The sequence below is a fragment of the Sinocyclocheilus anshuiensis genome, unplaced genomic scaffold, assembly GCF_001515605.1.
Source record: "Sinocyclocheilus anshuiensis isolate Anshui unplaced genomic scaffold, SAMN03320099.WGS_v1.1 scaffold31, whole genome shotgun sequence".
In the NCBI taxonomy this organism is placed as follows: domain Eukaryota; kingdom Metazoa; phylum Chordata; class Actinopteri; order Cypriniformes; family Cyprinidae; genus Sinocyclocheilus; species Sinocyclocheilus anshuiensis.
In genome coordinates, this window is record NW_015548186.1 from 135,658 (window position 1) to 160,920 (window position 25,263).

The window sequence follows — 25,263 nt, forward strand, 5'->3', positions numbered from 1 at the left end:
CAGAACTTGAAAAAAAAAAAAAAAAAAAAAAATATGAACAAATCAAAGTGGCTGAACTAATCTTATTGATTTTAATAGTTTCCAGCATTCTTTGAGATATTTTAGGAGGTTTGCTGTTATTATCTAAAGCATCTTCTTATTACAGGTTTAGTTTCCCTGAAGTAACTAACGTTAAGCCTCCAAAGGCGCCTCCTTACGAGGCCTGAATCAGCAATTTTGTGTCCTAATCATGGGTTTGCTAACCACATGTAGATCTAACACTGTTGTCTTGTGTTTGCTCAGTCTGTCAATGCGTTTGTTTCTTCTTTTCTCAAAGACGTCTGAACAGAAACCAGCTTCACCAGCTTCCAGAGCTCCTGTTTCAGAAGAACGCGGCTCTGTCCAGACTGTAAGTCCCTGCTCTCTGCGGTTTTCTGGATTGATTTTTAAGTGATTCGTATGATGAACTGATGATTCACATTGCATGATGCATTTGTAAAATAATGCAGTTAGTCTACTGAGTTCACATTGAAGCAGTTTTCTTGACACTCATTTTTGACGCTCTCAACAGCTGTTTGTATCTTGTCATTTTGATGGAAATAGTTTGAACCATTGTCACTGAATGCATGATAAATCTGCTGATTGATACCTGCTTTTCACCTAAATATATTTTGAGTGATTTTGGTGGACGGATGGATGGTTTTTCTGTCCTGCTTTGGTTCAGGAGCTCACAGGTGTGCTTGTTAAGGTTTTTTAAAGCGAAAAAGGTCCTCAGTGTTCATGTGTTGGGCCTAAAGATGGATGTAATTCTTTGTGTTGTTTTATAGTTATTAATGAATACTGCTGATTTGCTGTAAGACAGTATATAAAATAATCAAATGAAATAACACTCAAAGATTTACTTTCTGAATTGCTAACAACTGTCAGGAAAGTCCATTCAGTTCATGCTTGCTATTAAAAAAACAAACAGAACACGTCCTTTCTGAACAACCCTTAATTATCTGTAGTTGTGTTGGAATAGCATTTGTTCTGCTCTCTTCTTTTTATTTTGTAAAGTATAAAGTGGATGAGCGATAGAGGCCATGATGTTAAACTAGATGTTTAACATTAAATTGTTGATGTGGCAGGCAGTTTGACAACACGATGTGTTGGAAACAGATAATTAAACATTTCTGCAGCTTGCTTTTTGAGTCCTGAAGCTATAGTACATCACATGTTGATTCCTCATGACCGTTTAAAGTGAGTAGTTCGTGTGTCATGTACCAAGTGTTGAGGTCGGTGTTTGACTTTTTTCTGTTGTTTCTGTCTCGTGAGTGTTCATGTGATGGGTGTTCACATGACATTGTGATTCATTTAGGCAATAAGTATTTTGTTCTTAACCCTTTAGGCGCCAGGGTTTTTTTGGAAAAATTCTGGATTTTGACATCAAGATTTCAAAAGCTTGTGGCTTGAAAGGGCTTAAAGATAGAGATCTAATGTAAATTAGAAAAATGTTGGGCATGACCGAAAGTTTATGTGGGGTGTAAATATACTCATATAATTTGCATATTATGACGTCATCAGGGGGCGGCCCTCTTGAATGTCATAATATCCATGAAATAATAGATATTGAATTGATGTTTGAACTTATTTGCATGTTTATTTTTTTTTTTGTCTTTTTATCCTTGTCGCAATTTTGCGACTTTGGCGCTTAGAGGGTTAATGTGCATAGGATGGCCAGTCTGTCCGGTTTTAGTTCGGGCAGTCCATTTCTGAAATGCCAGGCAATTGCAACTGCAATGTAAATGCATTCATGGCATCTCTGAGCTGCATTAAACAGTCTGTGTAGATTCTGTGCCACTTCTGCAGTGCAAAGATGGATTTTGTTTATACTGATTAATTTGATTGGTAACAGCTGCCCTACAGTGTCTTATTATTCAAATTGCATTTGTTAAGTAAATGTAAGAATTTGCCCTATATATCCCTTCACCGAATTCTGCAGTGGCCCCTTTTTTGGTGTTCACTTCTTATAGAAAACATGAGATCAAGCATGTAAGACTGAACATTTAAAGGGAACCATTTGCATAGCACACATCTTAAGATATCTTGTTTGACTTAATCTAAATGGGCAGATTTTAAGCCATGATAACTTTTAGGTTTATTGAATGAAATTAAGTAGATGAACCTTCTAAGTTCTAGGAAATTGTCATATTTTACTGTGATATGAGCTGTGTCTACATTGCAGTTCATTGATCCATTTAGATCTGCGATATAGCTTGTCTAGTTATCAGAAACAGTTTCTCTAGTGAAAGATCTTGATTTTCAGACAGGGGTTCAGCAAAGAGACGCTGTGCCGTCTGCAGTCTGATCGTTACTCTTTGTTCCTGTTCCCTGCTTTTCAAGGTGGATCTTTATGTTGTTGCGGTTTTTTAATGATTTACGCGGCTAGTGAGAGCAGCAAAGACTCCACAAACCCATTTGAGGGAAGCCAGAGAGACATATTTAAAAAACACGCTGAAATATTCAGAGCGAGTGGGATGTGGAAAGAGAGATGAAAAGAGGACAAACACAGACAGAATTCTCCATGTATGTACAAGAGATTCTATATTTCGCTGTCATGCATTATTCATGGGCAGGAGAGGCTCTGTGAAATATTCACACTGAAGAGCATCAGCAGGAGTGACGTCTCTGTGTTTGAGAGCAGGAGAAACAGCCTCCCTCGGGGCTGACACGCTCCACAAGCGCCTCTCGCTCATAATAACCTGCCCCGTTAAACACACACTAACAGAAATGATGGATTGATATGACATGCATAAGTCATTACGACGTTTTCTCGTAAAGAAAACTGTAAGCAATCGGGAAATGTTGTCAGGGCAGACATCTTTATTCAGCGAGACGACACGGGAAAAAAGAAAACTGCTCCGTTTCCTGCTGTTCTTCTCCATCAGCCCAAGAACTGGATTGTTTTGAATCAATATTATATTATGTTTTGATGTCTGAATTAAAATAATTTTTTTATTTTAAAATAATATAAATATGTACATATTAATTAAAGCTTTGGAGCATATAAAGCATTTAAAATTGCTAACTTTACATGTTTTTTTATATGCTCTTTGTGAACTAAATTATTAAATAAATTCAGTTAATTTACTTTCTTATTCAGATACTTTCTTTCAGCTGCCTTCTCAAACTTACAGACCCCTTACATGACAGCTGGGGGAATATATATATATATATATATATATATATATATATAAGATATAATATATAAGATTTAACTTAATAATAAATGAGGGAATGCGTAGAGTAACAGTGGCCACAATTTAAATAAAAAACGGAATTAATTAATAGAACAAGGGAACAGATTCTTAATTCATGGGAAAGAATTCTTAAATTGTGCCACGTAAATACAGAGTTCTGGCATGAAAATCTAGATGGCACAGTCTGATAGGTCTAACTCAATCTGACCTAATGACATCATTATCACATGGCACAGCTGATTGGTTCTCTCCTGTATTGGTAGCCAATGAGCTCGCTGCTCAACATTCAAATATATGACTAGTGCTTGCTGTAGCAGTCGCAGCTTGCTTCAGAAACCCTCCACCTTCCCCAGCTCCACCTGTATAGATCTGCTACGAGGTGATTCATGTATGCTATATGGGGGGTATTTCATGTATGTTATATGTGCAGCAGCAGTATTTCTTACATGCTCACAGCAGCATGTTGTGGATGTATTGGCAGTAGCAAGTCTCGGTACTTGCTCTGCCGCAGCAGCAGCAGCGTAGCAGATCTATTCCGCCAAGACCAAATACATTAACATTGTCATGTACATTGCCATGCCAATCCCTCCGAGAGTTGTAATGACAGAAATATATTTTTGTCTGCATGTCTTTGACGGCAGCAGCAGCAGCGTTTTTAATGCCTTGCAAATGTATAACTAAATTCATAATATTTTCGTAACAATCTCTTAATCTTCAGCAGAGAAGTGAATTGCACCGTCTCTTCTCGTGAGAAGTGAATCAAACGAACGCTCTTCATGTTTCATATGATTGGCTCTTGACCGCAGAAGCCACACTTTCAAGTGCACAAACTAATCATCAACTCTGAGTTGACAGAACACTGAGCCACTAAACCGCTTGCTTTTGTCAACTCTAAATCCAGCTGCAAACATAATTTTCGTCAAGTGCACAAACTAATCATCAACTCTGAGTTGACAGAACACTGAGCCACTAAACTGCTTGCTTTTGTCAACTCTAAATCCAGCTGCAAACATAATTTTCGCATTTTCTCATTTTCCCATTAAGTTAGTCTGCATGCACAATATGTCCATATTAAAAAAAAAAAAAAATGTTTTAGAAATGGTTTTCTTAGTTATGCGAATGATAAGGGAACATTCTATTTTATTATTTTGCAAACAGTATGCAAACGTTACTTTTGAATATTTTAAATGTAATGAACATTCTAAAACTAGTAACATTTTTTAAAAAAATGCTAGACGAATGTTCAACTAGAGGGTTTCAGGAACAAAAAAAATGTAATGAATGTGTTTGTGTAACGTTTTGAGAACATTATTAAAGACCAGAGAACTTTGAGCAAATATTCTATTAATGTTACTAGAAGAGCATTTGGGAACATTCTATTTTATTATTTTGCAAACAGTATGCAAACGTTGCTTTTGAATATTTTAAATGTAATGAACATTCTAAAACTAGTAACATTTTTAAAAAAAATGCTAGACGAATGTTCAACTAGAGGGTTTCAGGAACAAAAAAAATGTAATGAATGTGTTTGTGTAACGTTTTGAGAACATTATTAAAGACCAGAGAACTTTGAGCAAATATTCTATTAATGTTACTAGAAGAGCATTTGTTCATAGGTTTGAGTGAACCTTGTCAGAACGTTAGCCTTTAGCGGGTCGCCTACTCTGAAACTCAGACTTTGTTCAGCTTGCTTCATGCAACACTGGACAGAAAGTCACCTTGTCCAGAGTAGAATTCAGACCACACGGAACCACGTAAAATGACACCGTAACATGCAACAACACCAAAAATTAGCCCTTTTTTGGTGTGTTTGTGGACGTCGTTTTGAAGTCAAAGACAGGTTTGTTAAGGTCTTTCATGATTGATCACTATCTCTGGTGTGATGGAGCTGTGTGATTCTGCAAAGGCCTTCATATTCTGCTGATTGCTGTGTTTATGAGGAGGCTGGCAGTGAGTGCAGGTGAACCCTGCAGAGACACACCGCTTTCCCCGGCTGCTGGAATGACTGTGCCCTTGTTCTTAGCCCAGTTAGACAGGAAAGCGGTGGCTTTGACTCAATGCACCGGTTTGCCTTTAAGCTGAGCACACATGGCAGTAATTGAAGAACGGATGCTATTGTTCCAAATCAGTTTCATCCAAATATTGTGATATTCTATGATGCAAGATCCTGTCTCTGTACTGTATGAGACCGAGTGTTCGCCGAGGTTAAAGGATGTGTTATTCAAACTGCGCTATACAAGCCCGTTCATATAGAATCCAGGGGAAAGTTTCCACGGCCACTCGCTTTCAGAAACCTCTAAAGGTAGATAGTTGAAAGACGCTTTTGTGTCGGCCTTCTTGGCTGAGACTCGGTGGGAGAAATCTGTTAGGTGCCTCGGATGAAACTGTGGCAGTCGTCCAATTATTAAAATCAATCCTTCCGCGTAGCACAGCACACGTCTCTGTTTTACACACTAGCATGTGGTGTGGGAATGGGCATAGAAGGGTTTGATTGCAACTCTATCAACAAATCTGAAATCATGGCTTTATTGTACTAAAAATAGATTTGGGGAGAATTTCTTGGTCACCATGATCATCTTCATGCAAAAGCTGCAATATTTGACATGCGTTCACTTCATCAGGAACACAGAACACGAATGCCATATTTGCATTTTTCTTATGTAGATTGACAACGAGAAGTAAGGATTGTCCGTCTTGACAGCTCTTTTTTGGCCGCCTGCTCTCGTCTACATTCACGGCGAGTCGTTTGGCATCTCAAATGAGCCAAGAGTGATCACCAAACATATAAGCAACACAGATCCGTTCTGTTTGTCACTGAGAGGGGAATGAGCAAGGACAGCATGTCTTCTGGAGCGGCTTTGGACACATCAATCATATTGCTGCTGGGACTTTGTGGAAGCTTTATTCCCATTTGAAATAAGAGGGTGGACTGGATGTTTTATGAAGGACAGTCTCTACAGTAAATGCTCTCACTGCAGTGCCTAAAAGTGTCCTTCTTTGTCTTTCTCCAACCAACCCCTAACACACACTCACACAATGACCAGTATTTGGTTTGTCAGGTTAGTTGAATATTTGCTGTGGATGACTTTGAGCCAAATTATGGATTTCATGGACATTTACATCTATTGTGCCTTCATGCATTGAACTACTTTGTGTTACAGAGCTTTTCTGTAAATATGGTTTGTCATTTATGGATGAGTTTTCACAATTGATCAGGGTTTCCCTGCATTAGATCTTCTATTGACTATTCTAGCAGCTCCTATAGAACTTAAATGTAATCCTAATTTTACTGATTTCACTTTAGTAGATGATCTTGAAAAACATCTGGCCAGTCAGTTAAGGAGCTGTGTTTAAAGTGTTGATGATCTAGCACATGACCAGACTGTCATGTCATGCCACGTGAAAGTAATGAAATCTGTGATCAATCACGTGAGGTTTCTATACATCATTAATCAGTTACAATTGAATTAGCTGAAATTTGCTTTAAAATATTTAGTCTCATATCAAAATGTAGTGGGTTGAGTTTTGGTGAATTTGTTTTTATAAAACAATTTGTAATCAAGATTATGTAATAAAGTATTACAGTATGTACTAGATATTTAACTGATACCAAACATGTAATTTATCTCATTTATACCAATAAATTAAGGTGTTTATTTATTGTGTTTAGGGTTTTTCTTCCCAGATTATTCTAAAATAGTTAATATGGTAATAATGTCCAAACTAAAATCTAAATTGAATGAAAAAATAACAAAAACTTGTGTCCCTGCCAGGATCCATCTGGATCATAAAAGCTGACGTGTAAAGCTGGCTCTTAGCCAGCTACTGTAACTTCACTGCTTTCACTTTACAATACGCTTCCAGGTTTGTTGACATTAGTTGATGAATCAGGTATCGGCTAACAATAAAACAATACTTTTACAGCATTTATTAATGCTTTCCAGAACAGCTACCAGAACAGTTCTAGCATCCAATAACCAGTTTCTTATTCCCAGCTGTAGTTCACAAAAGTACACATCTGTACCTTTATTAATTTCTCACCTGTTTAGTAGATTCAGGTTAAAATAAACCAGAATTGTACATTTTCAATTGGCTTGTGTGCACAGCCAGTTTTAGACTGATTTCATGGAACAAAAGATACGAAGTGGAAAAACATTGGAGGAGAACGTCATGCTTTCAGTTTCAGAGTAAAATATTTCTTGTTCAGTTCTGTTTAAAACTATATTGGCCATGATGCAATAAAACAAACACGTTTTATAAGTAAGATAAACATAACAGTATAAAATATAAAATGCACACTCCAGACTTTTCATGCTTGCAATTAAAAAATGTCATTTTTGCTTTTATTACTTACTTTATTGGAATGCAGTTCATACATCTATTATTATTTAAAAGTAAAGCATAGATTTGGATCGCTGTCATAAGTACAGTTTTCATTAAGGATCATTATTCTTGCAATATTATTGTTTCTATGCATCTTCCCAGTTTTAGTCTTAGCATGCTTTACATTAGATTCTTACAAACTATTCATAAATTGTTACTTGCACAAAAGTAGTTTAATTATCAGTGTAAAATCTTAAACAAATAATAAAACAATAACTATATGACTTTTCTGAATGAAATAAGCTAAGCTGTTCATGAAAGATACAGCAAACAAATCATGGGTAGTAATCTCTATATTTATATTTTTTTTTACAATTTTTGGTTAAAATTGTGTATTTATGTAAAAGGAGAAGTTTTAGGTCTTTTAACTGTTTAACATTTCTTTTAAGCCTTTTGCTTTCATTAAGTCAGTTTTCCAAACATATTTCATGTCAACTACTCTTGTATGGAGTTTTACATGCTTTCACGTTTCTAGAAAAATGTGAAATGAGACAATTAATTGCTAAGCAAGTGTTCTGTTAGAAGAGTAAAAAGAAAGGACAAATTTCACAAGAAGGATATGAAATAGCCTAAATGTTAGCAGTAGACTGTGTGTACAGATGCAGCTGGAGAAATGAGGATGTGTCGAGGAGAATGCGGAGATATGGAAGAGCCGTCCCCTCCGTGTTTCTAAGTCAGTGCTATGCCACCTCTTGTCTAAGCAAAAGAGACTGGTCTTTACTCGCGCTATAGGCTTTCCCAGGCTGCCATTGTTCTCGGTCTCCAAGCGATAGGCCTCGCAATGTCACCAAGGAGATCGGGGACCTGCATGTTTGATTTTGGGTCAGGCGTGATAAAGAATGGCACAATGGGGCCTGGCATGTCCTGAAACTCCTCTGCCATTTACTAGACCATTCTTCCCCCTCTCGCATCCTTCACGGCCCTTATTATGAACACTTGCAAAGAGAGACTCACAGCGCTGGCACAAGATTGGTTAGACCATTACAATCATACAAAAACATGTGGAGTGGATGGACCAACACGTGAATGAAGAAGTCCAGAAGAAGTCCCTTTAAGCAAGACTGTGGAACTTGATTGTGGACGTTATAAGCACAGCTCAGACCTTTCATAGACTGTTTCCTCCAAAATTGTACACTGTAAAAAAAAATCCATAAAATTTACAGTAAAAACCGACAGCTGTGGTTGCCGGAATTTTTCAGTAAAAAATATGGTAGCAACATTTTAGGTTTTACGGTTTTAACTTAAATTTACAGTTAAATACCATTAATTTCATTAACTGATATAATGTTAAAATACCAACTATTGAAGTACTGAAATCTGTTTTGTAGCTTTGTAATACACTGATAACCACCAAATGCAGGCGGTGATGAGAAAGTCACACGATGAACCAAAGCCCATCACAAACAGCTTTTAAATAATAACATATATAGAAGGTGCACAGCGTCATTCACACAAACACTAAACACCATCATGGTGACACACACGAAACTGAAATAATGCAATAAACATTCATTTAACAACATTAGGTGTAACACACAACCCTAATATACAAAACTGATAAGAAAAAACTAAGAAGAAACATAGTTATTTAAAAAAAAAAATCTAATTTGAAATGTAATGCAGGGAATTCTCGGAATGTCAGTTTACGGTTATTCACTGTAAATTATACGGTATACTACCGTAAAATTACCCAATACAGTTTTTCACCATATATAGTAGGGGAATTTACCATTATCCATTTAACAGGTTTTTACGGTAGCATTTTTACAGTCTTTTACCGTTTAATTCACGGTCATTTTTTACTGGAGCTGTTATAAGTGCAAAACGCTTAGACCTGAGCCCAAACAATTTATAAAAATCACAAAGTTTCTCTAGTATCAATATATCAATATCACATCACTACAGCAGATTCTCTCTTCTGTATGCGTGCATTAAGTTTCCAACCAAAGGAGCACAACTATAAAAGCCTTTATAAACATGATTTGGCCTTAGTTCATGCACTTAATGAGTACGTTTAAGAAGCTCCATTGTAAAAAAGAAAGAAAAAAAAGGTGCAATATTAGGTGACTAAACCATAGTTAACGTCATTGTTACTGTCATATAAATTCAAAGCTGTCACAGGACACTGCAGAGCAGGTGTTGTTTTAATTAGCTGTTTTTTCATTCACATTTTTATTTTCTGAAATAATACACAAATGCATTTCAGTGATCAAAATGCATCGATAATGTTTAAGACGTGTCCATTTGTCTCTCATAAACAGTGTGAGAGATGCGTTTAGGTTGCATATAATAGCCTTGCACTCCATTGTGCTCCAAGGCTCTTGGTAATTTACAAACACTTTTCGTGCTACTTAGATTACAGTGCTTTTGGGAAACGTTCCACAGCAATTATGTGATACTTACATTTGTGTAACATTCAGCTTAGTGTTTTGGGAAATCCATCATATTCGCAAATATGACGTTTGGATAATACTGTATTTTATTTAGGACGGCCAGAGATAAGTTTTCCTGTTCATGCATTAGCTGAACATGTGCTGGCACAGTGGAGGCAGCTTTATAATTAGTTTTGTAATGGGAGTGATCATTGTGTTAGGAAATAAAGTTTCTAACATTTAGAGATGCTATATTTACAATTCAACTCTAAACCTGAACCCAATACTAACCCTAATCAAATCTTTAGCCAAACAACGAAACTTATACAGGAGGCTTGCTAGACGAACATTTTTTAAAAGGCTCCATTACTTTCAAACAAAACTGTACAAAAAAAAAAAAGTGTAATAATAAAATGCCTTAACTTGACAAAAGAGAGAAAACACAGAGGAATCAGGAAGAGTTGAGTCTTGTGTTTTATTCACAAGAGGTTCATGTGAGATCAGTAAGTGGCTTAGAAAAATTCTTATGTTTTGTTCATGTCAAAACATAATCATAGTCTTTTAACTGTAATTTCTATTTTTAAATCTGATGTGTGAGCAGTGTGACATCTGTGTGGAATATGTTGGTCTGTTAATGGCTGCTCCATTCGTTTTGGATTTGTTACAAAAATGTGTGATCCAGAGAAACATCCTGCCATCAAAGTATTACAGTGGAGAGGTTTGAAATTCTCTACTCCGTTATGTACAGAAAATATGCTCTTTGAGTTACTCCCTCCATGAAATCAAGCTCTTCTACAGATGTTACTTATGTGCACAAACCAGGTCAGAATAAATGACTTTTATGGACATACTGTACAGACGGTTACAGTCAGTATCATTTTCTGTGAGTCTTTAGACTTGCTAACTAGCCTAAAGCCAGATATGTTTAATTTTGTGTAATATGTGTCGTAGTGCAGTATAATAGCATAATGTTTCTCAGAGTAAAAATGTTGCAGCCCTAGAACAAAACCTTGGGGATACCATGCAGTATGTGACCCTTGTTTGCCTTGTTTAATTTTTATTATTATTTTTTGCTAATGAGACTTAAATGTGTTTTAATAAATGTCAGTGTAAATGCCATGTGTTAATATCTGCGTCAACCATGTTTCATTCAGGCAAATCATTTTTAAACTATGATCTGATTAAACTGCAGCTAAATTTGGTCATGTGCTGTTTAGGAGCGGGGCTTTCTGAGATATGCTTTACCCCACTAACATGGAGGAAAAGAATAAAAATGGTTATCTTTTAAATTTACTATATGACTAACCTGTCTAACTTAAGCAAATTCAGTAATTATTTCATCCTCAAAACACTCACTATATCTAACTGGTACCTTATAAGCATGATGAGCTGTCTCACATGAACTTGATGTGCATTCACGTTCTTCCACTAGCGTTCACATCCTGGTTAAGTCCACAGAAGCTAGTAAGTTTAGATTTCAGATCAATTCCCACAAGTGCCCCCTATGTGCCCTCAGTGCACACCGAATGCCAGTTAATTAGATTAGAATTTACTAGATTGAGAAAATGCTTTCCAGTTAATGCATGATATGCATCAGATGATTAGTAAAAACCAACGGGAAGCTCAACCGTTCTTGTTTGACGCATGAAAACAAACCTTGTTGGTATATACAGTATGTTTGCACTTCTGTTTACCATATTTGATCTTCTGAAGACTTTGAAATCTCTTTTTGAAGCTTGAAAATGTTGATTGCCTAGGAATTCAAATTATGGACAAAAACGATTAGAGAATATTAAATATCTTCATTTGTGATCTGAAGATGAATGAAAGTCTCATGGGTTTGGAATAATATGAAGGTGAATAAATGATGAAACAATTTCATTTCTGGCTGAACCGTTCCTATAAGTATGTTCTGGCCAACTACAGACTGCAGAGGAAGACAAAACACATCATTGATCTGCAAACGTAAGTGACTTTCAGAGAAGTGGAGTCACAGTGACAACGTGGTTTTTGGCGTTTCTGTCGCTCATCTACACTGAGAGGCGGTTGAAGCTTCTGTTAATAAATAAACTGCATTTGGAAATGAGAGCAGCTCTCTGTAGATTTGCTTTGAGAATGGCTAATCTAGGGCTGCATCAGTGGATGCTGGAGAAATCATAGAATTTGAGGTGATTTTACACCAGAATTATTTATCTTTTTTCCCGTCCCACTGTTGATGTTCTTTATGTTTTCCTCTGTGCACAGCACTCGCCTCATAAATGCAAATAAGTAGGCAACCAAGTAGAGAAATTATTGGCATCACAATTATTAAAAAAGTCTCTGTATGAGTCATTGCATATTTAGGAGTGTGTTCAGTAATGACCATTTCACTGCAGTCTCCCCTGTGTGAACACATAAGCGATTCTGCCCTACTTCTGAAGTGTTAAAGAGAGGACAAGGACATGAGGGTAAGTTGCTCCTACTGCCTAATGTTCCACTTCCACTTCTCTGAAAGTCTTTACAGACTTAACCTTGATCAAACCGCCAGCATGCTCCAGTGTGATTAATTAGACAGAAAGGAGAGTCTTTAAATATTTAGAGACTCTGTTTGGTGAATTAAGGCAGAGGAATCCCAGCGAGACACAACAGCCAGATGACAAAAGAGAATCGTGAATGTTGCTGTCATGCTTGGGCTGATGCACGTCTGGCTTACACACACTAAATTGGCTACATTAGAGTCCAAACGGAGCATGTTAAAGCCATTAGTGAAAGGCCTTGATGGTGTATATCATGTGACTGTCTGTCTGATGCTATCCAGACACTCAGCTTTGCCCTATCGGAAGCAGAGCTCACACGAGGGGATTGCATTATCATTGACTTTTTATGTAATTGTATGGTGGTTTTCAGTTTAGTAGTGCTCGAATGCTGTTATTTCTGCTTTTTCACTAATGGCACCTTCTATTGTCTGAGCTGTACTTCACACACCATCCATCTCGAACTGGATTTGACCATTTTCACATAAAACAACCTAATTCATATTCAGAAAGCAGTACAGCGTGGGCGCCATTAACAGTTCAAAAGAGACGAGAAACAAAGAGTCTGTGAAGTGTGTGTTGGTGCATTAACCTGTATGCCTTCATATGCTTGCTTGTGTGTGTGTGTGTGTGTGTGTGTGTGTGTGTTAATGAGAGTCGGTCATCAAGGATGACAAACACATTCTCAAAATGTCACCACGTCTACCCTCCAATTATTCCATTTTACTGATCCCATGCTGCTCGGTAACCCATTGCCTTGTCGCCCTTTCATTCGCCTTTGCAAACATTGAAAGCTAAAGAGGAAAAAGCCAAATCCATGAGCAAATATTAGCCAAGCGACACAAAGGCATTCCAGAGCAGCTTGTTGTCCTCTCGCTCCCTGACTCATCTTTAATCCCTCTCAACAACTCATTCCTTCTGCAGTCATTCTCATTGAGCTGGTTTTTCACTCTTGCATGTGTAGCACGGTTGCCTTATTTAAACCTGCACATCTGTAAAACACTGTATACTATTCTAAATGCTAGGACATCTGAAAAGCAAAATCGCAACCCAGGCTCATTGGAAAAACCATGCCGATATTTCTTGCACATTTTGCGACTCTTTCAAAGTGAAATGTCTAGTGAGTGATGCTTAAAGCGTGTTCAGTTTTATCGGAAACAGATAAACATGTTTTGTTGGTTGTTGTACATATCCCACCAGTTCAGAAATGTTTAATGTGTGGCTCTAAAAGGTTTAAAAATTCCCTAACCCTACACTAAACCCTACACTTTCTCTAACTTACAGTGTTAGTAAAAGCAAATGTGAGATAAAAACACGTTTGCTGAATCAACCGTGTCATTTTAGCTTGCGTCTGCTTGAGCGTTTTATCGAGTGTCATGACTCGAGTTTCACAGGACTCAAACCACAGCGCTTCACATTACAAGTGCAATGCTGTACCGGGTGCGCTACAGAGCAAGTTTACTATGTCGGAAAAACCATATGGAGCTGATTATATGATGCAAACATTAAAATGTAATAGATCAAAATATATTAGTTCTCACATAAACATGAAAACCAACCTTAAACCCAACCATCAGAGGGTAGTGTTGACTGTACGACATTCACATTACATGATTTGACTGATTTTTAAGTAGAAAGGGCGACAGCGCACCACATTAAAAGATATTATCATTTATGTTTTCATAACCGCTGGCCAAATTCAAAAACAAAACTAAAATGAAATCATCTTTGAGAGCAAGGGGGCCCCCTGGTGTTTCGGGGGCCCTACGCAGCTTGCGTATTTTGCATATAGGGATGATCGGCTCTGTTGGAGCCAATCACAGACATATCTGAGCGCGAGAACACAATGGCCAATCAGAATCCGCTCAACAGCGCTCAAAATGCTAGCGGGAAATGTAATTCGTACAGTAACGTAAGATTTTTATAAAAAATATAAGCATGGAGGGTCACCCCTAAACCTAACCATCAGTGGGATGTAAGCAGATCATACGAAAGCATACGAATGAGATTGTAAGAATTCACGCGAATTAGCCACCAATTTGCCAAAATGTAAAATAGTTATGAATTGCCAGAGTATTGCATAGTATTGTGCAAGGACCACATGAAAATAAGTCATTAATCAATCAATAATCTGCTTCTATACTCATAATTTGTGTGAAAAGGAATAAAAGTTGTTAATTTCAGATGGAAACTGCAGTGAATTGTATAGGTACGTGAATGGAGCACATTTCACCAATGAGTCTAGCTTGTCTAAATATCATTGTAAGTTCTGACAGGGAAACAATGAGATGAGCAAACACTCTCACAAAAGTACACAGACGCATCCAGTGGTCATAGTCTCTGGAAGGAGGACTCTACCCACAACACAGCTACACAGAGACTTTCAAATAATTCCTCTGAAGAAATGTCCAACCTATAGGCCTAAGAACGCAGGAGCGCCGCTGCCATTGTGCAGGCGAAGCGTAACCCTGATCAAACCCGGGCCGGTCCTCTTTATGTAGTCTCTCACCCTTGGCCTCGGGTCTAAATGCCGTTCCCATCGCTGTCACGGGCTGAAGATGGATTGGCCAGCCTCGGCCCCCCTGGAGCTGTGTTTGCCTGAGGAAGTCCTGAGGTGGAGAGGTCAGTGTGGTGGGCCGGCGGGGGGAGCAGATGATGTCCACGCTTTATTGAGAGCTCTTGCTGCCTATTCACACACACCAGCGCTGACTTTCCATTGAGGGAAGGTTGTAAATGCCTTGAAGAAAACAAAGATAACCCGACGCCCATCCCCGATGGCAGGGCACTCAGTGGGATTGGATTGTATTGATTGTGTTGTGAGCCGAACCCCTGCAGACACGAGCTGTGATTGTCCTTCTCTCTGCTGAGGCTGGTGCTTGGCTTGAAATCGCAATCATTTTTACAAAGTAACAAAGTAACAGGATTTGTGAATGCAGTCAACATTACTATTTGTGCAAAATTTTGCCAGGTCCATGATGGGGGAAATTACATTTAGTTTCATGTTTAGAGCGAGAAACATGAGTATGGTGAGCTTGTTTTCACGGTAATCATCCCTGATTGCGTTTTTAGAGGGATTTGAACTAGGATTGAAGTCGGTTCTTTTTTTTTTTTTTGCAGAAATTGCCAACAGGACCGTCTTTTCTCCTATCTGGCATTTTTAAGAGAGCACTCTCTCTCTATATATAGGCTCTATTTATTTCCTCTCTGTTTTAAAGTTTCCTATGTTGAAGCCTCTGGGCTGTTTTAAACATATCGTGAATCTGGCAGAAACGTGGCAGAGAATGACCTTTCTCCAAGAAGCTCTGGTTTTCTGGAGGGGACTGTGGGAGTTTGGAAGTATGAAAACATTAGCATTGTGTGTAAGAGTCCAGAGTGATCATGAGAGACTCTCACACACTGACTCCTGTCTGTTCCTGCTCCATTGTTCCTGAACACACACACACACACACACACACACACACACACACACACATCATATCAGACAAACATACAGATTCACAAAGCCTCAGGACATTTATATTACACCCGCAGAAACAGACCTTTCGATTTCTGTAGGCCGTGAATATATCGCTGCTGTATTTCACTCCGACATCACGTTATTTGCTTGGCTGTATGTCAACACCAGTGAAAGATACTGAACGCAAGATAATAATGACATTTTCTGGACTGAATTTGTGTAAATGGTCATGCTTGTGAAGACATAACATATGGTAGCTCAGTTATTAATATGGGAAAACAGCACACATATCGTGCTTGTATCTGAATCAAATCAAAATCACAGTTTATTTATAAAGCACCTTAAAAACAACAGTGTACCATAGTGCTGGACAAATCCATAAAAATAAACGGAGTAGTGCAAATAGCCCACCTTCACTGAAAAAAATGATACTACTTTTTTTTTTTAAGGTAAGTGGTTGACAACGTTATGATTGCATACTGTTTTATAATGTACTATAATACTGAGGTGCAGATAATTGCCACTATTTGCAATAAGTATTATAAATAGCAGAAAATCCTGCTATTTTAACAGTTTAAATAGAATAGAATTTGCACTTGGTGTACATAGCTGCTGCCAAAAAATAAAATAGAATACAATAACACACAAATAAAAAACAGAGAAAAACATGTGAGAGAAGATAAAAATCAATGGCAAACAACCACCGCAAATGAATCTGATCCAATTTAATGGTCCTTGCAAACTAGCAAAGGCCTCATCAAACAAATACAACATCAAAATAATTTTCAATGAACATTTCTGACATTACACTGTAAAAAAATATTTTTATCAACATTATTGGAGTATGTTTTCAAAAAACACTTTTTCAGTCTTTCTACTTCAAAATTTCATGCTTAATTCGGTGTGTTACCTGCTGTTTCTTTGGAATTATTTGCGACTAATAATAACAAACCATTAATGTGGGGTTTCAATTTAATAGCAATTTATGAGTGAGAATAGAATGGAATAGAATTTGCTGTTGATCTGTGAATCACCTGTTTATTTATTTGTATTTCTAGTTTGCTGCTACTGCTATTATTATTATTATTATTGGTTTATTACATGTTTATTACATAGTAATCCACCAGTTACTAATTACCATAAGGCAGTATTGCTGTTTCAGGATCATTTTGGCAGTTTTGTGCATAATGGACTGATGGATCTGAGTGTTTAGAGGGAAACTAAACATTCCTCGTAAGGTGTTTGTGCTGTTACTCATTCACATTTGTCTTTTAGCTGATGCACAGCACTGAAGAATGATTGTGTCCTCTGTCACCCAAAGTGCCGAAGGAAAGATAACCGGCCAGTGAAGCTTTATGAACCCATGAAGAGACCAATCACTGGCTTCTGACCGCAATACACCCGTGTTTGTGTGTGTGTGTGTGTCTTTGTGTCTGTGTGTGACTGTGTGTGTGTGTGTGTGTGTGTGTCTGTCTGTCTGTCTGTCTGTCTGTCTGTCTGTCTGTCTGTCTGTCTGTCTGTCTGTCTGTCTGTCTGTCTGTCTGTCTGTCTGTCTGTCTGTCTGTCTGTCTGTCTGTCTGTCTGTCTGTCTGTCTGTCTGTCTGTCTGTCTGTCTGTGTGTGTGTGTGTGTGTGTGTGTGTGTGCAGAAGCCTTCTATCTTTATTTATTTAGCCCTCATGCTCTCTTCTCTGCTCCCTAAAGTGTGTCAGAGAGTGACACACATAATTCAGCGTCACACACTCTCTCTCCCGCTGCAGAGACACACAGGTACAAAGATCAACACAAGAGTCTGTCATACCGTTCTCTCAGCACCTCCACTTACATTTCCGCTGCTAGGAACGAATATTTCCTTCTGAACATTTCATAGCGTCAGGAGATTGGACTGTGTATTCATCTGAGGATTCACCAAACACAATTTTCAACTTATTCTTATTTGAGTGCAAAAAGCTACCTGACAAACAAGGAGAAAAAAAGAAGCCATGCTTTGAATATTCATATTCTGCACCCCGAAGCGAGCGGGAGAAGAATGCGTGAGAACATGTGTGAGAAAGCAGATATGAATGAATGCGGTCTAATCCTGCTAAAGTGCTCTTACACGATTGACACTCAATAGAACGGCAGACAAAAGACTAGTGTAGCGTGTTTGGGACTGAGACACTTCTGCTGCCATTAACGAGGCCAGTTCTCTCAGTCCTGCACTATTTCATATTGTTCAGTCCGTGGCCGTTTTGGCTGGAATTGTAATTTCCAGACCAGAATTCATTTTAATCAGTTGCCTGCTGTCATAAAGTGCTTGAGTTGCATTGCAAGCTTTCAGAATGCGTCATGTATTATTTTAAAGACATGTATGAATATGTGTTTACAGGTGGTTTAGCATCCGTCCTTTTGTCATGTCATTTTTAATTAGATGGACATTTCTAATGCATTGCATTGTGGGAAATAGCGTTTAGATGCATGGCTACGGTGGCCGAGAAGTGCAAAGCAGATCACAATTTTGAAAACAAAATAACAAATTACAAACGCAAATGCAAGTCTAAAAAACAAAATAACAATTCAGAAAGCACAACAACAATTCAGAAAACATTATAACAAGTCAGAAAACACAATGACAATTCGTAAACAAAATAACAAGTCAGAAAACACAAAGACAAGTCCGAAAACAAATTAACAAGTCAGAAAACACAACGACAAATCAGACAAACCGGAAGAGGTAGGTATAGTTTGAGACAGCGCCATTGGTTTGGGATTACTCACCGCTGACTGGACGAGACATCTGTCAATCAACGTATACAGGAAGAACCAGCCGAAGAACAGCGGAGTCGTGGTAGAAAGTTCGGAGATGGTATTAAAGTAGCTCAGTTTAAATGTATTGTATGAATTGGCCTTACTCTGGAATAAAAAATACGGGGTGTCTATTTACATTTAGTTAAAAGTGGCAGCAAAACATCAGCTCCAGTGGCGCAGATGGATAAGTGTGTGACCTTGGCTTTTCGACGCAATCGACCCGGGTTCGATCCCGCCTTTTGCCGAAATTTTTTCCTCCCTTTTCAAATCTCATATTAGCAATGGATTCTATTTACACTAAGTGAAAATAGCAGTATTTTTAGCAATATGCTATTTACACTAAGTGCAAATACCTATTTACACTATGTTAAAATAGCAGGATTTCTACTATCAAGTATACTACTTGTTGCAAATAGTGGCAATTATCTGCACTTCAGTATTGTAGTACATTATAAAACAGTATGCAATAATAACGTATTGAGTGTAAATTATAATTTAAATTTTAATTATTAAATGGATGCCACCTTATTGGTACAATAAAGCCCTCCCTACACCTACCCTAACCCTACCCGATACTTTATTTTCAACTTTTTGATTATTTCCTTCATTTTTATTGAAAATAAATGCCTTTACGATGTGATACGAGATTTGAAAAGGGAGGAAAAAAAAGTTCGGCAAAAGGCGGGATCGAACCCGGGTCGATAGCGTCAAAAAGCCAAGGGCACGCACTTATCCATCTGCCCCGCTGGAGCTGATGTTTTACTGTTATTTTTAACTAAATGTAAATAGACACCCCGTATTTTTTATTCCATAGTAAGGGCAATTCATACAATACATTTAAACTGAGCTACTTTAATACCATCTCCGAACTTTCTACCACGACTCTGCTGTTCTTCGGCTGGTTCTTCCTTTCTGAATTGTTGTTGTGCTTTCTGAATTGTTATTTTGTTTTTTAGACTTGCATTTGCGTTTGTAATTTGTTATTTTGTTTTCAGAATTGTGATCTGCTTTGCACTTCTCGGCCACCGTACATGGCTTTTTTTTTCAACTATTGAATATACTCATGGTAGCTAAACTGAGACATGTATTTCTGATTTTCTCAATATTTTATTGTACTTTTAATGCTGATGATATTTCATGGTGTTTTCAACTTCTCTCTCCTAAAATTTGCATTTAAAAATGATGCTAGACTCAAAAGAATCAGTTTTTGAGATAACGTGATAACACAACGCTCAATCTAATTGCATTGCTCTCTAGGAGAAACAGATGAGATGTTAATAGGATTTGATTTGTTTGTTTGAGACTCTTTGTGACTGTTTCACTAGGATTATGCAGAATAATACATACTGTTCTAGGGAAACGAGTGCAAAGCTTGACACGCTGAAAGTCTAGAGAGATGTTTGTTTAATAAAAAATATGGTAATTACTGCTGAAGAGCAGTGAAAGACCTGCAGTGAATTAGGGCACAAACTAGCACAGGGTTAGATTAACACACATGGTTTAAATATTTCCACACATGCTAGCATAGCAAAATTTACAGTATCTACTAGTTACCATATCAACACTATATAGAGAAAAAAAGTGCACCAAAATTCTAAAATCTTTTGAAGATATCGCTGAACATTTATTTTACCTTAGCTAAAGTCAATTTCTGGCTGAAGTACATTTTTTCATCTCAGTTTTTAGGACTCATTTAAAATGAGGCAAATCTGCTATTATTTGAATCTCCAATCTGTTATTCATCAGTTCAGATAGTTTTTAATGCTTCGATAACTACACTATAAAAAATGACAGTGAATTTAACGGTAAAAGACTGTAAAAATGCTACAGTAAAAACCTGTTAAATTCCGGTTGCACAGATGAGGAACGTTGTAACACTGCGTTACAATGTGCCCCGCTGTTATTAAACTATGCTATTCTATGACATTAGCGATGTAATTTACACTAATTACTTTTATGAATCTTAATGAGAAACCACGAGAAACAGGTGGATAAAGACTGACAGTCAATGTTCAGAAATTATTTCAAGAAATGTAAAGCATTTTGGCATTGTTTTATTTGAAAAAGTTCATTTTAATATTTTAGTTGGTCTTGTATATTTTGTTCATGAGATCAGATAACGTTTTAAGCCGTCATAAGTCATGTTACAATGTGCCCCTACAATGTACCCCACCTACGGGGCATGTTGTCACATTTCACTTCCATTCTTTTGAGGTAAATAAAGAAAAACCTATACACTGTAATTATGAAACAAAGCGACATATTTGTTCTAGACAAGTGTGAAATTACTGTGGATGAAAAATCACACTCTGACCCCCACGTGGATTTACACGAACTGAGAACATTACCCATTTAAATGGGTCGGCTGTGGCAATTTGTTGACCACTGATGCAGTTTTTGGCAGAAGTTTCCATTGACACCAAATATTTTAGATATTTTAGAATATTTAGTGATGTCATGTGCTTATTGAAGCATTGTGACTGTGAGAAATGTGCTTTAAAGGCACAATATGTATGATTTTTTTAATTAAAATATCCAAAAACCACTAGAACAGTGTTATATATCTACGCCTTTGTTTCTTTGTTTATTTTGAATATGCGCCCTCTAGTGGCTAAAAATTACATACTGTGCCTTTAAGTAAATCTATTTCCGAACATAAGTCTTGACCCTCATATTTACTGAAAAGTGGAGAATTTGTGGTATTAAAATCAGTCAGAAGAGAATTCCCTGTCTGGGCATCATCACCTACTTACTAGCTACTAGTCTAGTACTGCAGACTCGTGTGTTGCTCTAGTTCTCTTGAATGGCTTTACTGTAGGATCCCAGAACGAACTTTCATGGCAGAAGAAGCCTGCACACATCTGCAGATAGTGTGGCAGATTGACAGAAGCTGCAGGATTCTGGAGGACAAGCTCTCTGCCTTTATGATATGACTGCTGCGGTTGGATTCATTATACAGCAGCTTGGTCACAAAGACCTTCCCACTGTTTCTGCAAGTCCCAAAGCGACTCCCAGCTGGGTTTGGTTTGGGCTGGGTTCATAAAACCATGCATGCGATGTTTGCTGCCTGTTTTTCATGCATTTCGACATAAACAACACGTCTGCTTCGAGATGTTTATTTCGGCTTGTGTATCGCTGGTGCACAACAGCATTCAAATAAAGCAGGACACTCAGATGAGGGAGAGAATACAATTAGTATTGCATTATTATTTTTGTTTCAATTAAATTAAAATGTTTATGTATTTAACTTGAAGCAATGCAGTTTAAATGTAGGTGAGTGTTCCTTGTCAGTTTTTGCGTCTATATATTTTTCCTTTGATAAAACAAGTTTTGTTTTGGCTTGTTTTTCTCAGAAGGAAAAGCAGATTAGAAATGACATCGACTCTTCTCCACTGTGTTTTCTCCCGTGCTTCAGCGATATCTTTGCCGTTGTTTGTTTCTATCGCTCATCTAGCCACTGACTGAACCGCCAAACATCACATAACACGATGTTTGCACAATGCTTGTTTTCTTTTCTGGATACTCTTGGGTTTGTTGAGTGAAGAAGTTGTCCATTTTAGATACGTGTGCGTTTTTACATTTCAGAATAGCAAGGCTCTCGGAGGGCTAAACCGTGCGTATGAGCATAAAGGGCGTAAATGGTGATGAAGAAAGCTCAGCAAGGCTTTCATTGTTGGTCTGAATCTTGAGGGAATGAAAGCTATTTGCGTTGTTTCTGTGGTTCCTGGACTTCCTTGGGAGGCTTCCAGACGATTCCCAGCTCCCTCAGGAAGACTTCATAACTCAGAGTCAGCGATAACCGCATCAGGAGCAGTGAGAGGAAGAAAATCCTCGTTCTGTATTGTGTGAAGCCTGCAGCCTTACAAACAGCATGTGCTATTGAACTGAGGCTGGTTATGTTCCTGTATTTCTGACCTGAAGAGGACTGTCTTTTCCCCGAAAGTGCTAGGTAATGGCAGTGCATTAGACTAAAACTTACTGGGTATACAGTAAAGCGCTATATAAATCCCTCATTCATTCATTCATTCATTCATATGAACCCACCAAAAGAAAAAAAATGAAACATTTATAAGGCATTTAAAAAAAATAAAAAATCAAATCAAAGCACAAGGGTTAAGGTAAATCCTTTTATTTTAGTCTTGGATTAATACTAATATCCTAAACCTATAGTCTTCCCTTATAAGAGTAACAAATAAGAGAAGAATAGGAAACTCAATATGATCTACACTAAAATGTCAATTCTAATGAATTGTTCTGCCAGCCATGTGGACTGGTTGTTGATTAATTGTAAAAGACTGAAAGGAATGAACTGTAAGTGACTGCTTTGAAGGAGCTGAAGGGAAATGGCATGTCACTTTCTCTTTTTCTTTTTAGCCCCACAGACCGTCCTCTGTTGAGGGTCTGGCCCCGTTTGTCACATGCTTTCAGAGGACGGCCCTCTAACAAACACGCCACCAGCACTCATTAGTTCTGCCTGCTTTAGCACCAACCCTTAACCTACAGCCAGCAGACTTCAAGAAAAACATCGCTTGAATCAAATCAGGAAATTATCTCGGACATTACTGTGTATCAGCATCAGTAAAAGCCTCGTGTGATGTGTTGTAAGAGGAAGGAATTGGCTGTGTGTTTTCCTCTCAGGCCTCTCATTAGTGTTGAGAGATACGCAATTAGCCTCTTAAACACGAGCGTGTAATCCACTCAGATTACCCAGAGAGCTTTGTGCTCAGCACACGATCACTTTAAAGCATGACAACAGGATTTAGGACGCTGCCTTTCAGCTGCTTTCTGGCGCTTTGCGTCGCCTGCGATGACACGTACTGTCTATTGATTTTCTCAGACGTCCTCAGTCTGTTATTTGTTTCGTGTTCAGAATCATGTTCAGAGCAAATAACTGTTTTTCAGATTTTCAGTGCATGACGCAGAAGCCTTGTACAATACGCAACAATTTAATTTACCTCTTTGCACATTTTTTTTTTCTTCTTCAGGCAGATCATCTTTACGGCTGATTTTGGTTTTCTGCCATCATTTACTGATCCTCATGTCATTTCAAACCCAAAGTCTGCAACGCAGCACTAAAGCAGATTTGTACTGAACACTCTTTTACACGCTGGAAATTTTTTTTTTTTAAATTAAAAAACAAAATAAAATATCTGCAGTTAGTTCATGTATTCAGCAGGGTTATTATAGTTACATGAAACAAAAACCATTTAAAACATTTATTGAAACATTACTGAAATGAAGTATAAAAAATTTTTATCTATTTTTATTACTTTTTTTTTAACTATTTTTGAGACATAAATTCAGACACAGAGAACTCAAGTGCACCTAATTCTGATCTAATGCACCTGTAAGTTTATCTATTTTTATCACATTTTTTTTAAACTATTTTTGAGACATAAATTCAGACACAGAGAACTCAAGTGCACCTAATTCTGATCTAATGCACCTGTAATGTAACTTATGAACTGGCATTATGCGTGTGTGTGTGTATTATGTAATGTATTTAATCCCAGATTGTCTCTTTTTCCAGAGACTTGAGTGAGAACTTCATCAAGGCGATTCCTCGAAAGGCCTTCAGAGGAGCGACGGACATCAAGAACCTGTGAGCTCAAGACACGACAGCACAGAGATCACTAAACTAACTAGACTAAACCAACCCATGTTTAACCGTCCTTTCACTGTGTGTTTTACAGTCAGTTAGACAAGAATCACATCAGCTGCATCGAGGACGGAGCTTTCCGCGCACTACGTGGACTTGAAGTTTTGTGAGTATATAAAAACACATGTTTTACAGTCTTTAGCATCCATCATTAATCTGTGTGACAGAGCCTGATCATTCACTGAGATCTCATTCACAATCACAGGACGTCTGATTCTAGCATGAGTACATCTGCGTTTGTTTGCATCGACACTAAAGCTTACAGCATTACAGTTTTTTTTCAACTGCTCACACACAAAATCTTTACTTGTCAGCTTTCAGAAATTGTGTGACAAGGAAAGATTTGGTGTGTAAGCAGTTGAAAAAAACTGTAATGGACTGACTGTGTGTTTTACACGCACCGTTAGAGATGGACAAATGTTTATGATTTCTTGAGGATCATGACTATTCATGAGTTAAATCAGTGATGTTAATTATACATTTTAAATTCCGTGATGTTTATTTAATGCATTTACATACACTGTAAAAAATGACCGTGAATTTAACGGTAAAAGACTGTAAAAATGCTACAGTAAAAACCTGTTAAATGGTTGTGACGAGAGGGGCAGGGCCGAGAGCCGTGGGAACGGAGCGAGGCCGGTGGAGTAATTGCTAATGCGCGACACCTGCACCACTCACCGGTCTCGAGCCCCACGGAGGAGCTCCGGAAGGATAAAAGGATGAACCTCGCGGACGACTGTCGCGCACAAACAGAACCAAAACACAAAATAAAGTCCAGGCCTGGTCCTCTCTCCTCCAACACTGTTGTCGCTCCTTCTTTTATCCTTCCGGAGCTCCTCCGTGGGACTCGAGACCGGTGAGTGGCGCAGGTGTCGC

At 37.9% G+C, this 25,263-nt stretch overlaps 1 protein-coding gene across 1 annotated transcript in view; it reads left to right on the top strand.

Moving 5' to 3' along the window:
- The window catches only part of LOC107705008 (slit homolog 1 protein-like), a 79,895-nt gene that overhangs the window by 9,712 nt on the left and 44,920 nt on the right, over positions 1-25,263 (top strand). The window contains exons 4-6 of the mRNA XM_016508123.1: positions 317-388; positions 24,259-24,330; positions 24,422-24,493. Of these exons, the coding sequence (XP_016363609.1) occupies positions 317-388; positions 24,259-24,330; positions 24,422-24,493 (216 nt within the window). The remainder of the gene's footprint in view (positions 1-316; positions 389-24,258; positions 24,331-24,421; positions 24,494-25,263) is intronic.